We start from the raw sequence: 25,817 nt of genomic DNA on the forward strand, positions 1-25,817 counted from the left end.
TGCCCCTGTTTTCTTTTCTTTTTTTTTTTTAATTTTATTTATTTATTTCAGAGAGAGAGAACGAGAGATAGAAAGCACGAGAGGGAAGAGGGTCAGAGGGAGAAGCAGACTCCTTGCCGAGCAGGGAGCCCGATGTGGGACTTGATCCCGGGACTCCAGGATCATGACCCGAGCCGAAGGCAGTCGCTTAACCAACTGAGCCACCCAGGCGCCCGCCCCTGTTTTCTTTTAAAGAATATTAAATTTTATTAATTTTTTTCCTTAATTAGGGAACTAGATTCTGGTCTGGCTGAATCCGTGTCTACACTGATATGGGCTGCTCCTCGGCTCCAGTCAGAAGTGGCTGAGTTGAAAATAGTGAGTACAACGAGTTTCAGTGATGTCTGAGGTTTGTCATATTTTTAGGTTGGTTAACAAAATTCACTTCTGCTAATTTGACCAGATATTTTGTACCCTTTTCATGGTGTCTTTGAAACAGGCTTTTATAAATTTGTCTCTGCCTCCTTTTCAGGCCTTATATAATGCAACAGAACAGTGTTGTCAAACTTAATTTTTTTTAAGGAGCAAAGTTTTGTGTTTCTCCAGTTTTGTCTTATTTTTATTGTAATGTTACTTAAGTATATTCAAATAGAAAAGTTCTTAAATGACTGTAAACCAGTAAAGTTAAAATAACATTAACTGTAGGTGACAGATGTTTTGCTTCATTCGTTAATTCCACAAATATTCATCGGGTATATGTTACAAGTTAGGTGGGCATTGAGGGTACAGTAGTGAGCAAAATATGACACCAACCCTACTCTTGTAGGTTTAAAATCTAGCAGAAGAGATAGAAGTTAAAAACTTCCCCATGACAACATGGATATGGCACTGACTGCTAGGATACAAATTCACTTGAGTTGTTCTCTCCTATTTTCTGCATCGTTGCCTTTTTTGTTTTATTCTCTAGATTGTCTCAGTCATCTCCTGACCCGTCTTTTGAGATTTCCTGGTCTTCTGTATGTTTTTATTTTTATTTTTATTTTTTTAAAGATTTTATTTATTTATTTGACAGAGACACAGCGAGAGAGGGAACACAAGCAGGGGGAGTGGGAGAGGGAGAAGCAGGCTTCCCGCGGAGCAGGGAGCCCGATGTGGGGCTCGATCCCAGGACCCTGGGATCATGACCTGAGCTGAAGGCAGACGCTTAATGACTGAGCCACCCAGGCGCCCCTGTATGTTTTTATTTTTAAGAGCTCTTTTTAATTCTCTATTTGAATACTTACTTCATAGTCTGTTGCTTTTGTTTCATAGCTGTAATGTCTTTTAACTGAGAATATTAGTTTCTTAATAACTTTTCTTGTTCTATTTCTTATTTTTAGACTATTTTGTGGTAGAGGCTTTTCACAGAAGTTTGGTGACCCTTGATTGTTAGTTTATATTTGAAAGTGAGGCATTTAAAAAGCGGTTTGGAACCTCTTGCGTGCCTGGGTGGGGCTTATTGCCAGATGCCTTCCCTGTTGAATGATCTAAGCCCTTTCTTAAGGGAACTCCAGAGTATCAGGAACTAGTTTTCTTCCTCAGTGTGGTCATTTCCTTCAGAGAGGAATCCTCTTTTTTACCTCGAGGTTATAAGCTGGCAGAATTTCTGAGACCCAGAGGAGAAGGAAGCCAAAGGTCTTATTCTTCTCTTTTAGAAGACTTAAACTTAATTTTTCTGCTGTCAGTATGTGTCTCTGCTCTCTGCTATGCTTGGAGTTCAGAATCCCTTTAGTCTAACCTCCCCAGAGAGTAAGCCTCCTGTATTCTGATCTGGTAGGGCTGGGAGTCAGAGTTTTGTGAGTAGAGGAATGGTGGGAGAGTAGAGGCAACTGCTCCTGCTTTTAGCTCACGACCCCGAGATCAAGAGTCCCATACTCTACCGACCGAGCCAGCGAGGTGACCCAGAGGCAGCTGCTGCTTATACAGACTTTTAACCTCAGTCTCTCTCTTTTTTTTTTTTAAGTTTTATTTAAGTAATCTCTACACGCAGTGTGGGGCTTGAACTCATGACCCTAGATCGAGAGTTGCATGCTCCTCCAGCTGAGCCAGCCAGGCGTCCCAACCTCAGTTTCGTTGTAACCTCTCCTGTATTCTTCCTTTATATTAAAATTTATTCAAGATGAAACACATTTACATGATTTTAAACAGGTGAACTCATAAAGGAACTAGAAGAAAACTAGGCAGATTTAAAAAAATGATCTCATAGTGGAAAAGTCCATAAAACCCAAAAGCCGTAAACAAAGAGCAATAAATTTAAGAAAAATAAAAAATTCCTGCATAATATAAAGCAACCAAGAACTGTTACTTAAAAGACAAATGACAACCTTAAGTTGTAAGTACCGGGTCTGCATACTGAACAATGAGTGCCTCCTTACTGAACTCTCAGATGTTGGGGCCACTGGTTCAATGCCAGGCATCTCCTGCCTGGATTTTTTGAATCTTCTTCCTACACATACTTTGGTTTCTTTCAGTCTGTTCAGCTTAGGGTTTTGTTCAGAACACAGATCTGATTCTGTCACTACCCCTTGCTTTAAAGCCCTTTAGTAGCTGCTGTTTTTATGATGGAAATAATTCCTAATGTGGCCTACGTAGTTCTGCATTGGGTGGCCCCCTTGTGCCTTTCTTTCTTCATTTCCTATTAACACTCCTCTGTGGGGCTCAACACTGACTTAATTTCAGCTTGAGGATTGACCCTGCTTTTCTGACCTTGAGGCCTTTGCACATGCTGTTTTCTTTTTCTAGAATGTTCTTCCCTCCCTCTTAACTCCTAGTCATCCTTTACATCTCAGTGAAGCATCCCTTTCTTCAGGAAGCCTTACCTTTTCTTTTTTTTTTTGAGATTTTATTTGAGAGAGAGAGTGAACAAGTGGGAGGGGCAGAGGGAAGGGAGAGGAAGAGAGGATCTCGAACAGACTCCGTGCTGAGCAAGGAGCCCAGTTCGGGGCTTATTCCCACAACCCTGAGATCATGACCTGAGCTGAACCAAGAGTTGGATGCTTAAGCGACTGAGCCACCCAGGTGCCCCCTTACATGACTTTTTTGATCAGATCTAATTTCACTGTTGTAAGTTATTGACAGTGTGTGTACTTTCACTTGGTGATACTTAACTGTGGCTACATTTGTATCTTTATATGTGTGACTAATGACTGGTTTCCTCAGAGATTCTAAGACTTTAAGAGTAGGAACAATGTCTGTTTTTTATTTATAGCATATGTCATAATGTCTATGGGAGAGTTTGGCATATAGTTACAGCTGAATGGATGGTGGATAAACAAATATGAACTAACATGTATCCCTTAAAAGTTTTACAGGCCCTGGTTTTTTTGAAATCCTATAATAGAAGCATGGTTACTGTTGATAGGAAGCTTGAAGCAGTCTATAAGAATGGTTTCCACTTTCATTTACTGTTCTTTTTTCTCTACAGGTTGCTGATCAGCTCTGTGCCAAGTATAGCAAGGAATACGGCAAGTTATGTAGGACCAACCAGATTGGAACTGTGAATGACAGGGTAATGAACATACTTGTTAACATGATGCAGTAGACTGGGTGTGGGCATATTATCTTGGCTTGATTGTAGTGGGTCCTACTGTATGGCTGAGATAATCTAGGGTTGCATATCTTATAGTGAGGGTGAGAAGGCTCTCTGGCTGGCAGTGCAGTCAACTCCTTACCGCTTCTCTAAACCTCTGATTGTGAGGCCCCCAGTCCTTTGTGCCCCTTTTGATTTGTGCATGTAGAAGCGAGGTGATGAAGAGTGGGTGAATTCAGATGTGGAAGGCAGCATTATCAGTCTTACCAACACCTGGGTCATGTGTAACCAGAGACCATGAGAGGGGCATGGGTTTGTAATAATGCTTTGTGACTGAAAAAAAAAATCATTTAACTGGTCAGAACCTCCTTTTTCCTCAATTTACCTGTAAAATAAGAGAAAGTTTAAAAGAGAGGTTAGGCTGATTGGCATAGATTTTAAACCTAGGTCTTTTACTTACAGCTAATGCACAAACTCAGTGTGGAAGCCCCACCCAAAATCCTGGTGGAGAGATACCTGATTGAAATTGCTAAGAACTACAATGTGCCCTATGAGCCTGACTCTGTGGTTATGGTAAGTAGAGAGTCTTTCAGAGTACAGAGGGGGAAATGAGTCTCTGGATATCATTTTCTTAAAAAATAATCCTATCCTTTGCACTAACGTTTGTGTGTGGGAGATTAAACCTTTGTCCAATTAGTGCCTTTTTGGGTAATGATAAATATGCCTGCATTTCTCAAAGAGTATTTAAGAATCAGATGAGATGAATGACTGGAAGGCACTTAGAAAAGGTACAAACCTTGATGCAAATACAGAATGGCAGTATTGCTGCTTTTCGATGAAGTTCAAGGAATTGAACCAAGAAATGCCCCAAGATCCCAAATGGATTCTAAAACTATTTATCAGGTGCCTGCCGTGTGTTAGTGCACCGAGAGCTGAGAATACAGAGAATAAAAACAAGTTCCCTGTCCTGAAGGGTTTACAGTGTAAGGGGGGCAAATATGCAAATAGTAATCATTCAGTTAAGGTCAGTGGGGTGTAGTGGGTTCTTTGCTGTGCTACTCAGACAGCACTCCCCCATCCCAGATAGACACACTTAAGGATAAAAGCATTTATTTCCCCAGCTCTTGAGAATACTGATGACTGGTGGCTCATACACTCTAGCAGTAGCCCTCAGAAGAAAGCTGCTTCATCCGAAGTCTTTTCTGAAGGACAGCCTATATTCAGTAACTGGGTTTTAAAGACTGTGTCCCAGTTAGGGGTACGTGTTGCAGGCCCATCCCAGCTCAGAGCTCCTTAAGGAATCGACTGAACAGTTGTTGTGACTGTACGGCAGCCTAGCCCGGCTTCCTTCACTTCCCCACAGGTCTTTATCCCAAGGGACCACGCCAGTAACTTCCTCCACACTGGTCTCCATCTCAGAGTCTGCTTCTGGGGGAACCTGGCCTGCAATGTGGGTTAATGATACGGGTTTCTCTCTTCTTCTCAGGCAGAAGCTCCTCCTGGGGTAGAGACAGATCTTATTGATGTTGGATTCACAGATGATGTGAAGAAAGGGGGTCCTGGAAGAGGAGGAGGGGGTGGTTTCGCAACACCAGGTGGTGGACCTGATGGAACAGTGCCTATGCCCATGCCCATGCCCATGCCCTCGCCCTCTCCCAGTACTCCTTTCTCCTACCCACTTCCAAAGGGACCAGTAAGTATACATAGAAGTGTGGGTGTAAACTGTAGAAATGTCACAGAAGATGACACATTGGATGTATGAATACACAGGAGTTGTAGGTTGTCAAAAATATTCCTCAGTAAGAACATTTGGTATTAGTGATCATATTGTGGAAAAAATACTGGGATTTGGAGAAAGTCTTTTGTTAATGATGTGGGAAAATACAGAGAGATGGTGCTAGAGAAACTTTTTCTTATAGCTTTACTGAATACCTTTGGGACCTGTTGAAGGCATACTAGTAGTTCTTTCCAAAAATGAGTACTACTTATTACCAGGTAGAAAAACCTCTTTTGTAGACAGAAAGATGGTCATTACTAGTAATAGGAAAGTCTGATTAGAATCTTCCCCTGTAGACATCGAAGCAGTTGATTAGTAATTTGAAGACTAGCCTTTGGCTTTAGATCTTTAAAAATCTGGAATCCTTCTGGGCTTTTTTTTCTTTTGGAGCTCTTGAATATATATACATACTGAATATATATCTTGAATATTCACGAATACGTGTAGGTATTGCTCCCTTACCATATACAAACCTCAGAAACCGCAAAATGGGGCCATGTCTCTGATGTTGCCTTTCTCCTCTTGCAGTCGGATTTCAATGGATTGCCAATGGGGACTTATCAGGCTTTTCCCAATATTCATCCACCTCAGATACCAGCAACTCCCCCATCGTATGAATCTGTAAGTGCTTGAGCCTCTTTTGTAAGCAGCAGGAGAGAGAATCCCATGAAGAGAGAGCAAAATAATGGCCACAGGGAAGGCAAAGTTTTGATCAATTCCTAGTTACCAGCATTGCTCTTGCTTTGGATTTTTGTGTTGCTTTAACATTGGTGGCACTGCTTTGTTTGCAATTAAGCCAGGAATCAGGAAGGAGCTGCAGATCTCCTGGAAAGTTCTAGTAGGGCACTTACCTAGTCTGTTGGGGTTGTTTTTTTTTTTTTTGGTTGTTTTTGTTTTTTTAGGCAGAGAACTGTATTGAGCTGGTGTAGTCTTACTGCTAGAATATCAATTAAAATACCAGTTTTACAAATTCAAGACTGTGTAAAAGAATAGTGGCCAGATTTTTATCTTAAACAGAAGTGTCCAGTTAGTAAACTTCAGCCTATAGCATTAATTTTACATTTTCATCTTATAGATGAAACTTGTTATAAATATGGTAACCATGCCTTGAATTGAATTGTTGGCGATTGCATAGCTTTGATTCAGAATTAGAGGGCTCCTTTTCTGTCAGCCTTGTTTCCTCAGCTGGTATGTGCCTTTTGAGACCTATTTCCATCTGATACATTACAGTTGGTAGGGCGTTTGCTGCAAGATCGCCCTGTTCCTGAACTTGCTTAGTGTTCTTTCCTTTGGTTTTTTTCTTGGGCCTGGGTTTTCTTATGTTTCGGTTTTGCATGCATTGAAGCATTGCCCACAACTGTTTCTAGGAATGAGGTAGAAGATCTTCAGTATTAGAGGACTTGGTTCTTGGAGATGAATTCAGTGGGTTAGTGCTTTCTCTCTGCCCAGAAGGTGAAGGTATCAAAGAGAGGTGTTATGGTGTGGTAAGAATTTTCTTTTTCTCTGCTTGGTGGTTAAGAGTTTAACATGTTATCTGATTGGAAGATCAGGAAGGAGTATAGGGGGTGGAGGGGCAGTTTCTTTGGAGGAGGTTCTGTTGCTTCTGCTGAGCAGCTTAGCTTTTGGAAAAACAGGGGCTTATACCAATATCAGTACTTTGTCATTGCTTTCTCCCCTAGTAACCGTCTTTGTGTTTCAGGTTGATGACATTAATGCTGATAAGAATGTCTCTTCTGCACAGATTGTTGGTGAGTGTGAATCAGAAACCCTCAGTGCTTGAACCCTTTGCTGTTTTCTCATTACTGCTCCTGCCTCAGAGATAGTGTTCATGTTTGTGGCATTTTACCCACATGCCCTGTCTTCTTCCAGAGTGTAGTAGGATGAAAATAGAACCTAGTATTTCTCTTGTCCAAAAAGAAAATATCTTTCTTGGTTGCAGAGAATCTCCCAAGTTCCTTGTTTCTGTTAATGGTATCATTATCTTTCAACCTCTTTATGTTCCTGCTGCTTCAACTTTCATTGTACCTAGAAATACCAGAAGAGATCGATCTAGCTATCTTTCTGTCTAGATATAGATAACATATTTTTAAACTTGAGCATTAAAGGGGGCAGTAGACAAAACCGTAAATGAATAGCTCAATGACTTTTCATAAAGCAAGCATGCTTGTGTGATCATCTCAGAAAATAAAACACTAGTACTATGGAAACCGGAGGGAGGGGGATACTTTTTAAATTGGAGATAGTTGTTTTATGGAGGTATATTTTGATGATACTTCAGTGAAACTGGTGTAGAACATTTCCATCACCCCAGAAAGTTCTCTTATGTTCCAGTCAAGTCCATCAATCCACTCTCTACTTTGGAGGCACTGTTCTTGTCAAGATTTTATTTTTAGAGAAAGAGAACATGAGCGTGCATGGGGTAGGGGGAAGGAAAGAATCTCAATCAGACTTCTCTCTCAGCATGGAGCCTGACATGGGGCTCAGTCCCGTGACCAGAGCTGAAACCAAGAGTCGGATGCTCAACTGACTGAGCCCCTCAGGCACCCCACTATTCTTACTTTCTAAAAGTCGTTGAGGTTTGCCTTTTCTAGAACTTAGATACAAATGGAAACGTACAGTAGGTAGAGAGGGGGATGATTTTAACTTGTAAAATACAAAATGGAAGACTGGTAATTCAGATCCTATTACGTCAAATAATGACATTAACATTCCTCATAAAAAAACTTTTTCCCCCTGAGCCTTAAAGAGGGGCTTATTCCAACAGAATTTTAGTACCACCCCTTGGACTTTGTTGTGATGGGAGCAGACCTTTGTGAAAGGGGACAGTCTGAGTGAATGCTCTGTGTACCTAGTCCCAGGTACCACACTTTGAATTTCCCTTAATCTTTTTTCTCACCATAGTAAAGTAAAACAGGACTCAGCTGTATTAAGGAAACATAGATTTAATTGTCCTGAAAATTATTGACTTTTAGAATTTTTTTAAAACCAGTGTTTTCTCCCATATTTTTGTTTCTGTCAAAGGGGATCGTGGGCTTTAAGGATCTGAGCCACTTTTCTCTGGTGTTTGTAACACTAGGTCCTGGGCCGAAGCCGGAAGCCTCTGCAAAGCCCCCTTCCCGACCTGTGGATACCTACGAAAACTTTGTACTACCGGAGTTGCCGTCTGTGCCAGACACACTACCAACTGCATCTGCTGGTGCCAACACCTCAGCATCTGAGGACATTGACTTTGATGATCTTTCCCGGAGATTTGAAGAGTTGAAAAAGAAAACCTAGTTCTCTTAAACCAGGCAACCTCCAGGCTCTGAGATTTGAGACTGAGCTTTTTCTCCTTGTAACAAAGAATCTCCATGAAACTCGTTTTCATCTCTTAACCATCACTGAGCACACTCTTCCTTTGGGTTCTCTTCCTGCTCTAAGTTCTGCTGCTTTCCAGTTCTCTGTTGCTCCTAAGAGACTAATTATTAGAGACTATGAGGCCAGAGCAGCTGACCCTGGGCAGCTGAGCTTGTCCATCTCCTTTGAGTGTGAACCCAGGTTCTCCCATCACCTGTTTTTCTGTCCCTCCACGGGGGAGTGGGAAGGTGAAAGCATTATGAGGAGAGCTGCCAAAGATGGCTGGACACGGAGAATACTTCTTGAAGTCTTTCAGCCCTGTGCTGAAGTTCTAGACTTAGGAAAAAACCCCTCTGTCCAGAGGGATTTGTAGTGAGCAAGAATCAAAGCAAAGGTGTGCTATGAATGGGAGAGACTGACTCTGGAAGCCCCTTTAACAGTTCTTGGAAGCTCGGTGCTCTCATTGGCTTATACACTACTTCTTGCTGCAGGGCACTATTCTACCTGGATCCAGTTGCAAAGTTTATTGGGAAAGTTGAAGGCTTCTCTTGGATCTACTGGATTCTCAGGGAGCCCTCCGTGGCCTTTTGCTTTGAGTACTGTGTTCCCCTTTTACCAGAGGGCAGCACTGCCCAAATTCCTGTTTTCCCCCATGGCATGTTCTGTTGGATTGCATTTACTGGCGAATGAAGGACAGGTCACATACTGGGCAGAAGTCACCATTCAAGGCTAGGGTGGGCTTCCAGTTGCCTTAATAGAAGTACTCAAGTCTCTTGGGTAGTGAGCTGGAATGCCTACAGGGGAAGTGGAGTTCCTGTTTTCATTTGAAAACTTTGATTAAGAGAACCTTTAAAAACTGATTTCATATAAGTTTTTGGTGCCCATAAAAAATGTGGCTGCAGTTGTTGATTACTTTCCTAGGTGGATGAGACTCTTACTATTGTAACTTAACGGTGTTCCTTTACCCCCTAGCTGAGGCCATCCTTCCCCAGAGGGATGGCTTTGGGATCAGAAGATAGGACTCTGGCTTCTGTAGTGTAAATGTACACACCTGTTTCAAGCAACTTTAATGTTTTTGATTGGTTTGTATCTCATAGCTCAGTAGCTGATAATAAAGTTAAGAATTCTGTGCCCTGCTTTTTCCACTGGTTTGGTCAAGTGATGAGGTGCAAATTTGGATTTTAGTGGAGTGTTTTAAGCAGGTGACCCATGCTAGGCACAAGCCAGACCTTACCTTTGGTCCCTTGGGTAATGTGGATGCCTGGAGCAGTGAGGAGTCCATTTCTATTTCTGTATTTAAGCCCAGATAGCCTTTGGGAGTTTGCTTCGTTAGTCCTCTGGGACAGGGCTCCCCATTAGCCAAACCTCATGCTTATATCTTTGATTTTAATAAGCTGCAGTGAGCTCACCTCTGACTCATACATATTTCCCACAGCCATGCTGAATATATTGGTGGTCAGTGTTTCTTGCTGTTTGGCAGCACAGCTGGTTTATCCTGTATCACTCGTGTAGTGTTAACCCTTTCTTGACAGTGATCCATAAACCTAAGAACTTGCTGCCACGGGGATTTTGATTCCTCAGTGATTTACAGATTAATGGTGTATTATAAACCGGTAATTTTCTAAACCATACCATGCAAAGATAATCTTTTAATTTTTAAAAGTATTTGAGAGAGAAAGCACGAACAGAGGGAGAAGCAGGGAGCCCAACATGGGGCTTGATCCCAGGACCCTGGGATCATGACTTGAGACACTTAACCGACTGAATCACCCAGGTGCCCCAAAATAGCTCATCTTTTAAAGCCTTAGTGTTACTGCCCACTGCTATCATGGCTGTTTGCTCACGTGTTCTGGTGCCACTGGATTCCTAGCAAACTGGAGAGCTTCTGTAGCACCATATCTGTCAGTGCATCTTCTTTCAGAGTCTATTCAAAGACAAAAGGAGAAAAGTGAGGGAATCAAAGTTGATGCTAATGTTGGAGGGGAAGAGTGCCAAAAGATTAAAAAACTCGTATAAATAGTAAACACTGTTTGCTTTAATGATTTTCTGTCAGGCATTGGAGTGTTTCTGCTACTTAATAGTTGAGGACCAGCTATTTATAGGACTGCAGATGTTCTCTAAACTGGGTGTCCTATGAAAATGGTTGCCAGAGCTAGGGAGCCTAATAAAGGGACTATGCTGCTACTGTGCATTATGTCAGTCTGTAATCTTAAGAGCAGCAACAATTGAGTTTTTCTAATGATCAAATGATGACAAGTTTATATTTCACTTACTGAGTCGGAGTTACCTACCTTAAGGCACATTCTTTCTTTACCAAAGTACATGAGAATGATGGAAACAAAAAGGTTAATGATCACAAGTACCATCAAGACCCTGGTGAGAATCAGAAAGGATCCCAGGATTGGGTCTAAATCAATAACCTGGAAAGAGACAAAATATTTTGATTTTTAAACACTGACAGTTTAACTTCTACTTTAAAAATGTAAGTTATATGCTAATGTTTGGGATATACTCATAAAATATTTGATGGAAATTAGGAGAGAAGCAAAATTATTAAAAAGGAAAATGCTTTTGAGTGGACAAAAGAACATGAATGACAGGCTTGATGGGTATAAAAATAATTGACTTCAGGCCTTTCACAAGAAAACAGGTAAGTCACAGTGACACTAAATGACTAAAATGATTTAAAGCCCATGTGAGTTTTGGCAGCTCTGGAAAATATATATATCTAAGCACAGAAGCTTGAAAGAGTAGCAAAAGCATATGGAAAGAATAAACAGAAATCATAAAAATTGTTTCTGCCATTCTAAGAACCTCTATAAACCGGAACATTCCAATAAAATTTAACAAGTTAACCATAAAAAACTGGCTTTTACTTTGTTTTTTGGGGTTTTTTTTGGTGTTATCTTTTCAAAGTAAGTACTGAGTTTTGCCATTCTTTACTTTTCAGCATGAAGAGATCATTCTCAAATACAGGACCTAGAGTGGTTTCTGTAAGAGTATTTTAGTTTACATGTTCATTTTAACAACTTTGTATTGGCTCATTGTTGCCATTAGGGTACTGTTAAAAAACAAAACAAAAACCAACAACAGCCCAACAACTTAGAGGAGGAATGCTTAAAATAAATATCACTATGATGGAAATCTGTATGACCAGATACTGCTTAATTATAGCTACTCTAGGTCAACCAAGTAATTTGCACCATCTTTGTGATGTAAAACTTTTCTCAAGTATACTCCATTTTCCTTTCACATTGTATTATTAGAGGTTTTTTTTTTTTTTAAAGTCAAAAAGGAGGTGTTAGCAAAAGCTCATTGTTTTGTTACTTCCTTAAGTGTCTTAGTATATAAAGTGTTCCAAGGGTGAAGACTTCATTCCCTAATTGAACCTAGAACCATAACAAGTCTAAGTCTTTCTCAGATCTTAGGAAGGTGAGAACTTTCCATGTTAGAAACTATGTTAAGAAACTATGTAAACTTGTGCATTTTAATTACTAACATTTGAGTTCTAGATTTTCAAAAGGTTAAACTTCATGAAAATCTTTACAATTTCACTAATTTGTAGTTTTTTCTGTCCTGATCAAATCTATATATGCTAGGGCCCCAAACCCTCATCTGGGTTTCCTATTTAATATAGAAGAGAGATTTGTGTGGGTAGTTCTTGGGGGAGAATAATAGCCTCTCTGAAATGAGCATTGATTAACTATGAACAGAAATATTGCAGTTCTTTCTGGTATTGTACCTCCCTAATTTTTTTTTAAAAGGCGCTTTCATAGGACCACTGAGAAAGCAGCAGCAAATAATACTAATCTGGCCAGGTTATGAGAGCATAAATTCAGTCCCAGCATCCTGAAAATAAGATTAATAAGTGAGGAAGTTGGGACTAGGTGCTTGAAAAAGGGACACATTTCTGAAAGTAATAGCCCCTCAAGTTGTATGCATAGATAGCACCAGTGTGCAGTGGTACAGAAGGAGCTGCTGTTGTAAGCAATTCTCGCCTTGCAAACAAAGTAGAATCCTGCAGGGAGGCCAGGATGGGGGTTTTCACCTCCTCATGATGAGAGATTCCCATTAGGAGACCAACAGTCACTGCTGAGCTGAAGAAAGTCCGGTAGTGAGAGACGCTCCAGCCGAACAGCAGGTTAAACTGAAAAGGAGAAAGACTAATTAGAGGGGTAGAGAGCAGTAAGGCTGAAGTCACTTCTTTCCCTCCTGGCTAGATAAGGAGGCCAACACAGGACCAAAGGGGCTGGAAATCAAAGAAATGCCTTAGTGGCCGTTCAAATCACTATGCCTTAAAAAAAAATTCCTTTGTAATTACATAGCATTTTCCTATCAATTTATTTGATCTTCACATCACCCTGTGAGCTAAATTTGAGGAGATGAGACAGATGTCTGCATTTAAGTCATACTGCTGGCTAAGTGTGGAACTACAACTAAAAACCAGCTTTCTTATTCCACTGTTCTTTCCAAAACTCGTTGCCAACTTGAATTGATGGTTTTCCATATATAGTGCTTTCTTGGGAAGCAATGTGATTCCAAGGCCACAGCATTTGGGAAAAGACACTGGGAATGAGGGCTTACAGCAATGGCATAGCCTGTGAGCAGGATCAGGATGACCAGCAAGAAGCCCACCACCTCATCCCAGGCTTTGCTGAGTGTTCTACCGATGACCTGCAGCCTGGAGTTATGGTGCAGCAGGTCCCACAGCTGAACAGTTGCGGACAGAACCAGGAAGGCCATGAGGTGAATGACTGCTGAGTTTACTTTTATTGCCTCATAGAAGCTGATGAACCTGTACCAAGGAAGGCCGACAGTTACTCAGCTGGTGTATGCCATCCATTTCTGCAGTGCTTCCCCTGCTCAAGTATAGCAGCTCTGTGAGTCTTATTAGGTCAAATACTTGTTGATGCAAGAACTCTCCTTTCCAGTGTGGCCTCCAGTACTTGTGGATGTGAGAGCATTGGGCAGAGGCCATGTATTTGGTTGGGAGATCTTAAGAAACCCTGAAATACAACCCCCAGCAGATTACTCAAAATTCATCCTGCAAATCAAGGCCAGCCTCCTCTGCTGCTCTGGTTTGAGTTAAATGCCCAGTCTCAAAAGGAGGGGAGTTAGCCTAATGAGATGTGCCATTATGCTAGTCTGTTTTGTGTAGAACTCTAATCCTATATTCTCTGGGGGTAATTGATCTCATAGGTGTAACAGTGCTGCAAGTAGAAAGATGATTGATAGGGGTGCCTGGGTGGCTCGGTCAGTTAAGCATCTCTCTGCCTTTGGCTCGGGTCATGATCCCAAGGTCCTGGGATGGAGTCCCGCATCAGGCTCCTTGCTCAACACGGAGCCTGCTTCTCCCTCTGTCTGCCACTTACCCTGCTTGTGCTTGCTCTGACAAATAAAATCTTTAAAAAAGATGACTGATAAACTAGAAGTGTTATGTGTGAAACATATTCATAATCTTGTGTTGCAGCAACTAGGTTACGTGGAAAGACTCCCATAGATAGAGCAAATTGGCACTTGGTCACAACTGCTTTAGTGTCTAAGACCTAGGCAGTGCCATACGGCAAGATGGACCTCAACTGTCAACATCATTTAAACTGCACACTCTGTCCCTGCATAAATGGCCCTCTGTAAGGATGACCTGGGATATTTTCTCATTACGCAGATCAGCAGTCCAGACTGTTGGCCACTGAAAAAGTAAAGTACCACGTGGCAATACTTGGTCTGGGAAATAGATGCTCTTTCCCATGGGAAAGACCACAGAAGGTGTCCAAGGGGGGCACCAGAATGTCTCTTAAGTATGGATAAGCTAATGGATGGACATCCCTACCCAGAAAGCAACTCCCTCTGGTTTTAAAAAATGCACTGGGTTGTGGTTTTATTTAAAGGATGATCATTTGTCATGCCTCAGGCTTTATTCTTTGGCCAGGGTGCAAAATAGGACTAATTCCAGGTCCTTGCTATATGAAATTTAAATGCATTACCCTTGACAAGCACATACCTAAGTATTGTGAAGGCAGAAGAGATTTTCAGTGTGATAAGCAGTATAAACAGTTTCTTGTTCATTATTTTCTCAGTTGTGGACATTCGTGTGAGTTCTCTATTTAACTCCGGTATTATACCAAATATAGGTCTGAGAGAGCAGTGGAAGAGGAAGGAGAGTTTGAAAGAATACTTGTGTAATCAGGAAACTTTAGACGTTGAACAGGAATAGACTGTGCTCCTCAGGCTCCTCCTTACCTGTCCCGGTCATAGTGGTATTGTGCCATGTTTTTCTTATGCAGAGAAGTAAGCTTCATGTCAAGACCCAGGAGGACAAAGCTAATGAGGATTATGCTCGTGTCCACAATGTTTCTTTTCCTAGTGAAGAACCTCCACCTCTGCTGTTTCAGCCGATGACCCTAAACAGAGACACCACAGTCACTACTGCTTGTCTTAAAGATTAGCCAGGTCTTTCCCTAATGAAGTATTTTAACACTGGCAAAACACTAAGCTGGGGATTTGTCAAATCTAACTTGGACACAATGGGTTATGGTCTTGGTTCTGCACGGTAGTCACTCAGCTGCTGCTTATAGAAAAGCTGGCTTTCTCTAATACAACTTGCATTGGATATACTTATTATATTTCATTCTTGTTGCTGAAATTTAAAAAGGTTATCAAATTACTTATCAAGCCTGAAAATAAGATATGTTGTCTTAAGATATTCTTTTATTTAAAAGAAAAAAAATTTTTTTTAAGATAGATTCTGTTTTGGTGCCATTACCTGTACTTTTGAGTACTTGCTCTGTTCATATTTTCAATTCTTGCTGTTATCTTATATAGGGATAATACAACTGTAAAAAAAATAGTATTCTTTTTACAGCCTTAATTCCTTAACTCTTGAAAACTGGAAGAGCTACTTGGTGGAAAGCCAGTCAGCCTTTAGCTGAATTAAGGCTCTGGAAAGGACCAAAGTCATAGCCATAATTCTTGTAATAGCTCATTGTGGACCTCCCCTGATAACACGGGAAATCTTGAGAATTTCTTACATCTAACGCTTTCAATTCACCTGTACAAACGCATCGTAACAGACTAGTAGGTAATAGATGACTTGTGAGATGACAGACCAAGTAAAGTCCTTCTTTGATGCCTGAAGTGTTCAGCCTCAGCGAGGGGAAGAACGCACCTGAGAACAACAAAGAACACCTAGAGTCAAGAGTCTTCAAAGCTTGTGCCCTCTTCCTTTCAAGCTCTCTTTGAAATCAGTGCAACTGTTCCTGGATTATCTGTCTCTTTTTTTAGATTTTATTTATTTGAGCGAGAGAGCGTGTGTGGGGGAAAGGGCAGAGGGAGAGGGAGAGAATCCCAAATAGACTGTGCTGAACACGGAGCCTGATGTAGGGCACAATCTCACAACCCTGAGCCGAAAGCAAGAGCCAGACACTTAACCGACTGAGCCACCCAGCTGCCCCACCTGGATTATCTATTTCAAATGTTCCTGAATCTCTACACTTCACTTGGTATTTCCTCTAGAGCTGTTAAGGATATTAACTGAGATCACATATGTATAACAGAGAAATGCACTGTTTGCACCAGTCAGTAGAGGGGAAGGATATACTCGTGACCCCACCTCGAGGGTACTGTCTGTGACTTCACAGCTGTTAACAGGTGTTGCCCTTGCCAAGCGAGAACAGGTGCAGAGATGCACCGACTAGTTGTACTCTTGCCATATGATGTTTGGTAGAGAACTGATGACTGCAATGTAAAGTATGGGGAGAATGGAATTTAAAGCTATTTAAAATTAGTATGATGAAAGTGCTTTGAGCCATTTCAAATTTAGTTACTTTTTAAAAGTAATGGAAGTAATATCCCATGAATACTAATAGTATCCTGGGGATACTCAGACATTTATATAAGGGTAGACTAAAAAGCCTCAGATTCTACCTAGAAGGACAGTGAGACTGTTGTTTATAAAATCATGAAAGGTCTTGTGAATATAAACTTTCATAAAGCCCCAAAATATTAGAATTAAGATGCGTCCCTTATAGTAGAAAGTACATTTAAGAATAAAAAATTCCTACTTCACATTTTTAGCTCTTAAGACTGGGACTTTCCCATGTTTACTTAAGCCCTCTTTTTTTGTTTTGTTTTTTGGTAGTTACTAACAATAAAAAACCCTATGAAGACCCACAGGAAGCATTCATGCTTCATTTAGAAAGAACTGTAGAAGTCTACTAAAGTATAAAACTGATCAGAAGTAACACCTGGTGGTAAATGGAAGGATACTAGTGGGCAAATTCTGGGGAAGAGAAGAAAGAGAAAGGAAGTTTGATTAGGAAAGACTTCCTGTTAAAGGTAGGAGAATTGAATATATGAGCTTCCCTCTAATCTCATAAAATGCCACTATAATGATAGTGACTGGATAAAAAAACAACCCAAAGAAAAAGGAGGGTAGATGACCAACAAACTACTGGAAGCTGGAAAACAGAAGAATGACATGGACAGCAGATTCAAGAAAGCTAAAGGCAAAGTCAGCTGTATAGAAAACCCAGAAGCAAACCCAGAAAAGCTGGAAAGTTGCTGGCATTAGGTACTTCTGAAGGGAAGGTCAGATGAAACAAAATATAACTGATTGCAAGTCTGAACATAAACAGATCCCAGATAGCCTCCCTCACCATTCACGACTAGGTATTTGCTACTCATCCTGCCTTCCACCACACTAAAACTAAAGGTTTATTACCTATTGTTGAACTAGAGAGAATCTGAAGTCAGGGGCACCAGGTCTATTTGCAAGGAGTGGTCTACCGGGAAAGAATGCAGAGAAAGCTTTTATTTTGAGAGAGAAGGGAGAGAGTGTGCACTTGAGCAGGGGAGGGGCATTCATTAAAAAATGAATGACAAAAAGTGAAGAAAGCCTATGTCGATTCTGGACACTGTCAAAAGAACAAATATACCTATCATGGGAGTCCCAGAGGAGGAGGAGAGAGAAAGAGGCAGAAAACTTATATAAACAAACAGTTGAAAACTTCCCAAATTTTGTAACGATATAAACATCTAGGTACGTGAAGCTGAAAGGATCCCAAGTCAGATTAACCCAAAGAAGAGTACTCTGAGATACATTACTTTTTATCAAACTGTTAAAAGTCAAAGTCAGAGACTTCTGAGAAAAGCAAGGGAAAAAAAAAAAACTTTACACACACATAGAAAACCTCCCAGGCTATCAGATTTCTCAGCAGAAATCTTGCAGGCCAGAGGGAGTAGAATGATACATTCAGAGTGTGAAAGAAAAAAAAACAACCCTGCCAACCCAAACTACTATAACCAACAAAACTGTCCAGAAGTGAAGGAGAGATAAAAAACATTCCCAGACAAACAAAAGATTAGGGAGTTCATCACCACCAGATCTGTCTTACAAGAGATGCTAGAGGGAATTCTTTTAGGTGAAAGGAAAGGATGCTATGTAACAACATGAAAGTATAAAAGTCACTGGTAAAGGTAAACAGTCTAATTCAGAATTTGGTAGTACTGTAATGGTGTGTAAGTCACTTTTATCTTTAGTATAAAAGTTAAAGACAATAGTGTTAAAAATAACTACCACTACAATAATATGTTAACGGATGACAGCGTAAAAGGAAAGGCAGTGTGACATCAATTACATAAAGTTCAGGGAAAGAAGTAAAAGTGTAGAGGTTTTATTTTTGTTTTTTTTGTTTTTTTAGGTACAGGCAGTACAATCTTGTTTATTTATTTTTTTTTTTTTAAGTAATCTCTATGCCCCATGTGCTTGAACTCACAACCCTGAGATCAAGACTTGCATACTTCTGACTGAGCCAATCAGGCACCTCAAAGTGCAGAGTTTTTGTATGTGATTAACAGTAAGCTGTTTTCAGCTTAAAACAGACTCTTACAAGATATTTTACATAAGCCTTATGAGAACACTAAAGCAAAATCTTTAATAAATGCAAAAAAGATGAAGGGAAGGGAATTAAAGCATACCACTACAAAAAGTAAATCACAAAAAAAGATAGCAAGAGAATAAAAGAGGAACAAAGGAACTGCAAAACAGAAAACAATAAAGTGCCAATAGTAAGTTCTTATCAATAATTAAATGTCAACAGATTAAATTCTTCAATAAAAAGACAGAATGAATGGTAAAAATACAAGATCCAATAATATACTGCCTATAAGAGACCCACTTTAATTTTAAGTACACACACAGGCTGAAACTGAAGGCATGGAAAAAAAATATTCCATGCAAATGGCAACCAAAAAAGAGCAGAAGTAGCTCTAACTTTTAACAGATAAAATAGAATTTCAGTTAAACTCAGTCACAACAGACAAGGAAGGTCATCTGTGGTAAAATGATACAGGGCTCACTTCATAAAGAGGACAAAACAATTGTAAATATATATGCACTCAACATTGGAACATCTAAATATGTAAAGTAAATGTTACCTGATTGAAGAAATAGATAGCAATACAGTAATAGTAGGGGACTTCAATATCCTACTTTCAATAATGGATAGATTGTCTAGACAAAATCAATAAGGAAATGGCAGACTTGTTAACACTATGGGCCAGATGGAGCTAAAAGATATATACAAAACACTCCATTCAACCAGAATACGCATTCTTCTCAAGCGCACGTGGAACATTCTCCAGGATACGTCCTATGTTGGGCCACAAAGCAAGTCTTAAATTTAAGGAGACTCAAAGCATATATATCAGGTATCTTTTCTGACCACAATGGTGTGAAATTAGAAATCAGTAATGGGACACAAATTGGAAAATTCACAAACACATGGAAATTCAACAACACACTTCTGAACAACCAATGGGTTTAATTAGGAAATTAAAAAGTACCTTGAGACAAACAAAAAGAGAAGTAAAACGTCATACCAAACTTATGGGATGCAGTAAAAGCAGTTCTAAAGAGGGAATTTTATAGCAATAAACACCTATTTTATGAAAAAAGAAAGATCTCAAATAAACAAGCTAACTTTGGTCTTCAAGGAACTAGTAAAAGAAGAACAAACTAAGCCCAAAGTTAGCAGAGGGAAGGAAATAATAAAGATTAGAGCAGAAATAAATGAAATAAAGACTAAATAGAAAATACAAAAATGTTTTGAAAGATAAACAAAATTGATACACCTTTAGACTAAGCCAAGAAAAAGAGGACTCAAATAAAATTACTAATTAAAGAGTAGACATTAACACTGGTAACACAAAAACAAAGGATAAGAGACTACCATGAACAATTGTACACCAACAAACTAGACAACTTAGAAGAAATGGATAAATTCCTAGAAACAGAAACTTATTAAGTCTAAATAATGACAAAATAGAAAATCTGAACAGACTAATAACAAGTATGGAAACTGTAATAAAAAACTTCCCAACAAAGATAAGACCAGGACCAGACAGCTTCATGGGTGGATTCTACAGAACATTTAAAGAAGAATTAATATCCATCCTCAAACTCTTCCAAATAATTAAAAAGAAGGAAACTGTTCAAAATTCATTTTATGAGGCCAACATTATCCTCATACCAAAACCTACAAGAAAAGAAAATCACAGGCCAATATCCCTGATGAGCACAAATGCAAAAATCCTCAAAAAAATGCTAACACATGAAGTTCATAAGTATGTTTAAAAAGATCATAACACTGCCAAATGGGATTTATCCCTGAGTTGCAAGGATGATTCAACATACACAATTCAATAAACATGATACACATTAGCAGAATAAAGGATTAAATTATATGATGATCTCAAAAGATACACAAAGAATGACAAAATTCAACATCCTTTCATGATAAAAACTGTTAACAAATTAGGCACAGAAGGAATGCTCCTTAACATAATAAAGACCATATATGTCAAGCTAACATCATAATTGTGAGAAGCTTAAAATCTTTTCCTCCAAGATCAGGAATAAGACAAGGGTACCTGCTCTGGCCACTTCTATTCAACATACTATTGGAAATCATAGCCAAAGAAATTAGGTAAGAAAAAGAAGTAAAAGGAATCCAAATCAGAAAAGAGAAACTAAATTGTCTGTTTACAGATAACATGATCTTATATACAGAAAAGCATATAGACTCCACCAAAACCAAACAAAACAAAAAAGACAAACCCAGGAGAACCAATAAACGAGTTTAGTAAAGTTGCAGGATATAAAATCAGTACACAAAAATCAGCTGCATTTTGTTACACTGACCATGAACCACCTGAAAATGAACGTAAGAAAACAATCTCGGTTACAAGAGCATCAAAAAGAATAAAATACTTAGGAGTAGATTTAACTGAGAAAGCGAAAGATCTGTACAATGAAAACCGTAAGACACTGATGAAAGAAATGAAGACATGAATAACTGGAAAGATATCCCATGTTTATGGGTTGAAAAAATATTGTTAAAATGTCCATACCACCCAAAGTCATCTACAAATCCAGGGCAATCCCCATCAAAATTCAATGGCATTTTTTTTTTTTCACAGAAATAGAAGAACAATCCTAAGATTTGCATGAACCCCATCCAATACGCCAAATGGACAAAGTAATCTTGAGAAAGAAAAAGCTGGAGGCATCACACTTCCTAATGTCAAACTATACTATGAAAGCTACAGTAATCAAAACTGTATGGTATTGGCATAAAAGCAGACACACAGAATGATGGAACTAAATACAGAGCCCAGAATTAACTCATGCATATACAGCCAACTAATCTATGACAAGGGTGCCAAGTAGATACAATAGGGAAAGACAGTCTCTTCAACAAATGGTGCTAGAAAAACTGGATACCTGTATGCAAAAGAATGAAACTGGATCCTTTCCTTATGAGACATACGACCATCAATTCCAGATGGATTACCAACTTAAATATAAGACCTGAAACTGTAAAACTCCTAGAAGAAAACAGGGGCAAAGCTCCTTGACATTGGTCTTGGCTGTCCTTTGGAGAGGACATCAAAGGCAAAAATTAACCAAATGAGACTGCAACAACTAAAAACTTTCTGCACAGTGAAGGAAACCAACAAATTAAAAAGGCAAACTATTAAAAAGGAGAAAATATTTGCAAATCATGCATCTAATAAGGGGTCAATATCCAAAATACATAAGGAACTCACACAACTGAATACCACACACATGAACCCAAATAACTGATTTAAAGATGGGCAAAGGACCTGAATATACATTTTTTTTAAAGAAGAAAAATGGCCAACAGTATATGTAAAAATCACTAACCATTAGGGAAAAGCAAATCAAAACCATACCGCGGTATCACCTCACACCATTCCCTGGGATCATGACCTGAGCTGAAGGCAGACGCTGCACCAGCTGAGCCACCCAGGCGCCCCTCAAGCGATATGTACTGAGTGCACACATATACCATGCCCTGCTCTAGGCGCCCGGAGCGTAGCGGATGAAAGAGCATCCTTGTCCACAGAGAGCGCACATTTGAGGAGGGAGAGAGATGGGCAATAACCACACATTATCCAGGTCACGATAGCACTATGAACAAAAATTAGGTAGGATGAGGGATAGAGAGTGGTGGAGAGCGAACAGTGCTATTCATTTATAAGGAAGGATTAGGGTAAAGTGTCTCTGAGGAGTGGCTTGTGAGAGAAACCACAATCAAGTTCAGAGATCAAGCGCCAGTGAGACAGCTGTCAGGGCACAGCACATGCCCGGGCCCATGAGGTGAGAATGTGCTTGGCGTGGAAGAAGGCACAGAAGCCTGTGTGGCTGAAGGGTTGTGGAGGGTCTGCAGTGGGGTGGTAGGAGTGAAGGTACCAGATGTAGCTAGGGGCTGGGCTGGGCAGTCCCCTGTAAGCTCTGGAAAGGGTCTGCGATTTTTTTTTTTTTTTTTAAGATTTTATTTATTTATTTGACAGAGACAGACACAGCGAGAGAGGAACACAAGCAGGGGGAGTGGGGGAGGGAGAAGGCTTCCCGCGGAGCAGGGAGCCCGATGCGGGGCTCGAGCCCAGGACCCTGGGACCATGACCTGAGCTGAAGGCAGACGCTTAACGACTGGGCCCCCCAGGCGCCCCAAGGGTCTGCGATTTCAAGTATGATGGGAATCTATGGGGAGGTTTTGAACAGGGGAAGAATACAGATTTATGTTTGAAAACAATAGGACAGGGAGGGTAGAATGAAGGCAAAGGCAGAGGCAAGTCTGCCCACCCCTGAGGCGTGGGAGATGGTGCCTCCCTCTAGTCTCGACCTGCATTTCCTCACGAAGGCACTGGCAGAGCCGTTCATCTCTTCCATAGCTCTGGGGATGGTTTGAAAACACCAGTTTTTACTGTGCTTTGGGGGATATGGGTAGACTCAGACATTGCTCACGGGAGTGTTACTTGGTACAATAAGGAGAAGACTGGAAATACCTTTTAAAATTAAGAATGTATACACACTTTAGCACATTCAAGATATTCATCTTGCAGATATATCTGCATGCTGTCTCTCTAAAGTAAATAAATAAATCTTAAAAAAAAGAAGGGGGGCACCTAGTGGCTCAGTTGGTTAAGCGTCTGCCTTCGGCTCAGGTCATGATCCCGGGGTCCTGGGATCGAGCCCGGCATCGGGCTCCCTGCTCAGAGGGGAGTCTGCTTCTTCCTCTCCCTCTGCCCCTCCCCCTGCCCATGCTCTCTCTCAAATAAATAAATAAAATCTATAGAAAAAAATGAAAAACATAAAATTTTGAAAACAAAGATTTGGTAATAGTTGAAGAGATAAACCATGTTAGGGTCAATTTTTACTGCTTTTCACCTCAGGTCTACTTAATTCTATTTCTTTATCTATATCTATAGATTGCTGTCGTCCTTCCTTAGCATGTCCAGTAACTCATGGACACTTTGTGTTTCTAGCAGATTAGCCAGGGCCCCAATTGCCCCCGTTAATAATAATAGTGAACACTCACCCAGTGTATACTATGGGTCAGACATTGTTCTAAGATCCACTGAGTTTTTAATCTTCACATCAATCTTATAGGGCAGGTCCCGAGATTATCCTCATCATATAGATGGGGAAACAGAGGCACAACACGTTGTAATTTACCCAAGAACATACTGCTAATAGGTAGAGCGCCAGGATCTGAACCAGGTCAGTCTGGCTTCCGAGTCTGTGCTTTTGGACACTATACTGCAGAGCCAAGAAGACTGACAGCACGATGAAGCCTATGGTGATGGCACTGGCCTTAGCTACCCAGGGCTTGATTCACTTTTTCTTCGGTCAGTACTTGATTCAGCACAGAGTTACAGACTACAAAGAGAATGTGTGCTGAACCTAGAACCGTCACCATCCAACACTGAACTAGAAAGAATCAACACGCAGGGCACCTGGGTGGCTCAGCCTGACTCTTGATTTCAGTTCATGTCATGATCTCAGGTTGTGAGATCCAGCCCCTCAGCTGGGCCCTGGTTTGGGCTACATGCTCAACGTGGAGTCTGCTGGAGATTTATTCTCTCCTTCTCCCTCTGCCCTTTCCCCCACTGGTACACCACTCTGTAAATAAATAAATATCTTAAAAAAAAAAAAAAGAACCAACACACAATGCATAGGAGTTGCCATCTGTAAAAACTCTCCTAAATGCACCAAAAACACCTTTACTGAGATGAGCATGTCTTTTAGGTTTCTTTCCCCAGGAACCTAGGAGATGTTCTAAATCCCAAAAGGAAGCACCAATCCTGAGATAAATGAACGCAACAACTTTCAGAACACAGTTTACTTAAGATCTAAAGTTATGACAAAGTGCTGGTAACTGGTAGAAAATACTGACCAAGAAGCATCCAAGAAGCTGGGGCCTAGGACTGTGTCCATACCTCTGTAATCCCCATAAAGGTTAGGAAGGAGGGTGCGACTGGCCCACGGGTAGAAATGCTTCAGAAGTCTGATCTCTGAGAAACGGTGGGAGAAACTCTTCTGGATAGCCTGATGGAGGTAAAACCCATTCGAGTTCTGTGCTGAGTAGACTGTAGTCATCAACAAGATAAGGAAGAAGATTTGTACTAGGACAGAAGATGAAAAAAAATTAGTTGAGTGGTTAGCTTATGAATTTGCTACACCTTCTCCTTCATGGTTCCTAAGCCTTGGCAATTCCATATGGTTCAACCAAACGGCTGTAAACAGACGAGCCAACGTATTTGGCATGCAGTGGTACCCACAAACATTGATATATTCCTTCCCAGAATTATTCCGCTGCTAATCAGAAATTTTACTTGAAATAAGGTACACAAAATCCCACATGAAAATTGCTGTATTTTAGTTCTTATAAATGTACCCCACCCCCAACCTTTCTCTTTCTATGGACTATGTCCACAAGAAAGGGAAGGCCAATAAACACAGAATTGGTCTTCTTTGGCCCAGGAAATCCATAACCCAAACACTGTATGTGCTGACCCAGTTCCCCTGCACTGAGAGGGCTGCCATTTAGAAAACATATTAATTTTTTTTCCTCCAGCCTGGGAAGTGTACAGAGCACGCTGTTATTATGCTCTGTGTGCAGAGGAAGGGACTGATTCACACGGACATCTCATGACTCTCGAATTCAGGTGTCTTCCCATTTACCACACTGCCTTGGAGTCCATATTTTTTTCAAGGTGAGTATTTTAATATAGCTTTTCATTGTCCTATATTTTCACTTTCTTTTCACTCCCCCTTTGCTGGGAAATGTGCTGCAGGATGGACACATTACTGTTTGCTCTCCATACCCAAAATATCTGTCAGCTTGAAAAGCCTCTTCTCTTTCAAGGTTCTTTCTGGGCGCTTAATTGGACTGTTGATAGCTGGAGCTTCATAGAGGGGGTTGTTCTTATCTCTTGAACCAGGTACTGGTAGACATTTTGCTGTCAAAAATTCAAATGTAGGCCAAAAAATGGTTATATTTCATTAAGCAGTTATTCATTAATGGTTGAGGAAACTCTACTGTGAGTACCTCCTATTAAATGCTATAAAAAAATAAAAAAGAATAAACCCCCCTATGTGGCACTTCTCAAAAAGGACTTAAAAATTCCAATCCACTGGGGACTCATACTTTTTTTTTTTTTTAAGATTTACTTATGTATTTGAGAAAGAGACAGTGTGCGCATGGGCACATTGGGAGGGGGAGGGGCAGAGGGAGAGACAGAGAATCTTAACCAGGCTCTGCCCTGAGCGTGGAGCCCACTGAAGGGAGG

General features: G+C 40.4%; 2 protein-coding genes across 6 annotated transcripts in view; one reads left to right on the forward strand and one right to left on the reverse strand.

The window, feature by feature from the left end:
- Window positions 1-9,789, forward strand: part of IST1 (IST1 factor associated with ESCRT-III) — a 34,979-nt gene extending 25,190 nt beyond the window's left edge. For 3 of the 5 annotated variants that reach the window (XM_027617405.2, XM_035724882.1, XM_035724884.1), the window contains 7 exons: window positions 270-357; window positions 3,443-3,526; window positions 4,010-4,120; window positions 5,034-5,240; window positions 5,853-5,945; window positions 7,024-7,072; window positions 8,401-9,789. In XM_027617405.2, the coding sequence (XP_027473206.1) occupies window positions 270-357; window positions 3,443-3,526; window positions 4,010-4,120; window positions 5,034-5,240; window positions 5,853-5,945; window positions 7,024-7,072; window positions 8,401-8,600 (832 nt within the window). In that variant the 3' untranslated portion in view covers window positions 8,601-9,789. The remainder of the gene's footprint in view (window positions 1-269; window positions 358-3,442; window positions 3,527-4,009; window positions 4,121-5,033; window positions 5,241-5,852; window positions 5,946-7,023; window positions 7,073-8,400) is intronic. The other 2 variants (XM_035724883.1, XM_035724885.1) reach the window with 2 other exon arrangements.
- Window positions 9,790-9,942: 153 nt separating this feature from the next.
- Window positions 9,943-25,817, reverse strand: part of PKD1L3 (polycystin 1 like 3, transient receptor potential channel interacting) — a 61,960-nt gene continuing 46,085 nt past the window's right edge. The window contains 11 exon segments of the mRNA XM_035725260.1: window positions 9,943-10,503; window positions 10,505-10,574; window positions 10,948-11,080; window positions 12,709-12,807; window positions 13,245-13,455; window positions 14,901-15,061; window positions 15,709-15,799; window positions 15,801-15,825; window positions 20,860-20,869; window positions 24,418-24,650; window positions 25,353-25,487. Of these exon segments, the coding sequence (XP_035581153.1) occupies window positions 10,398-10,503; window positions 10,505-10,574; window positions 10,948-11,080; window positions 12,709-12,807; window positions 13,245-13,455; window positions 14,901-15,061; window positions 15,709-15,799; window positions 15,801-15,825; window positions 20,860-20,869; window positions 24,418-24,650; window positions 25,353-25,487 (1,274 nt within the window). The 3' untranslated portion in view covers window positions 9,943-10,397.

This window comes from Zalophus californianus, chromosome 17, assembly GCF_009762305.2.
Source record: "Zalophus californianus isolate mZalCal1 chromosome 17, mZalCal1.pri.v2, whole genome shotgun sequence".
NCBI classification, from domain to species: Eukaryota; Metazoa; Chordata; class Mammalia; order Carnivora; family Otariidae; genus Zalophus; species Zalophus californianus.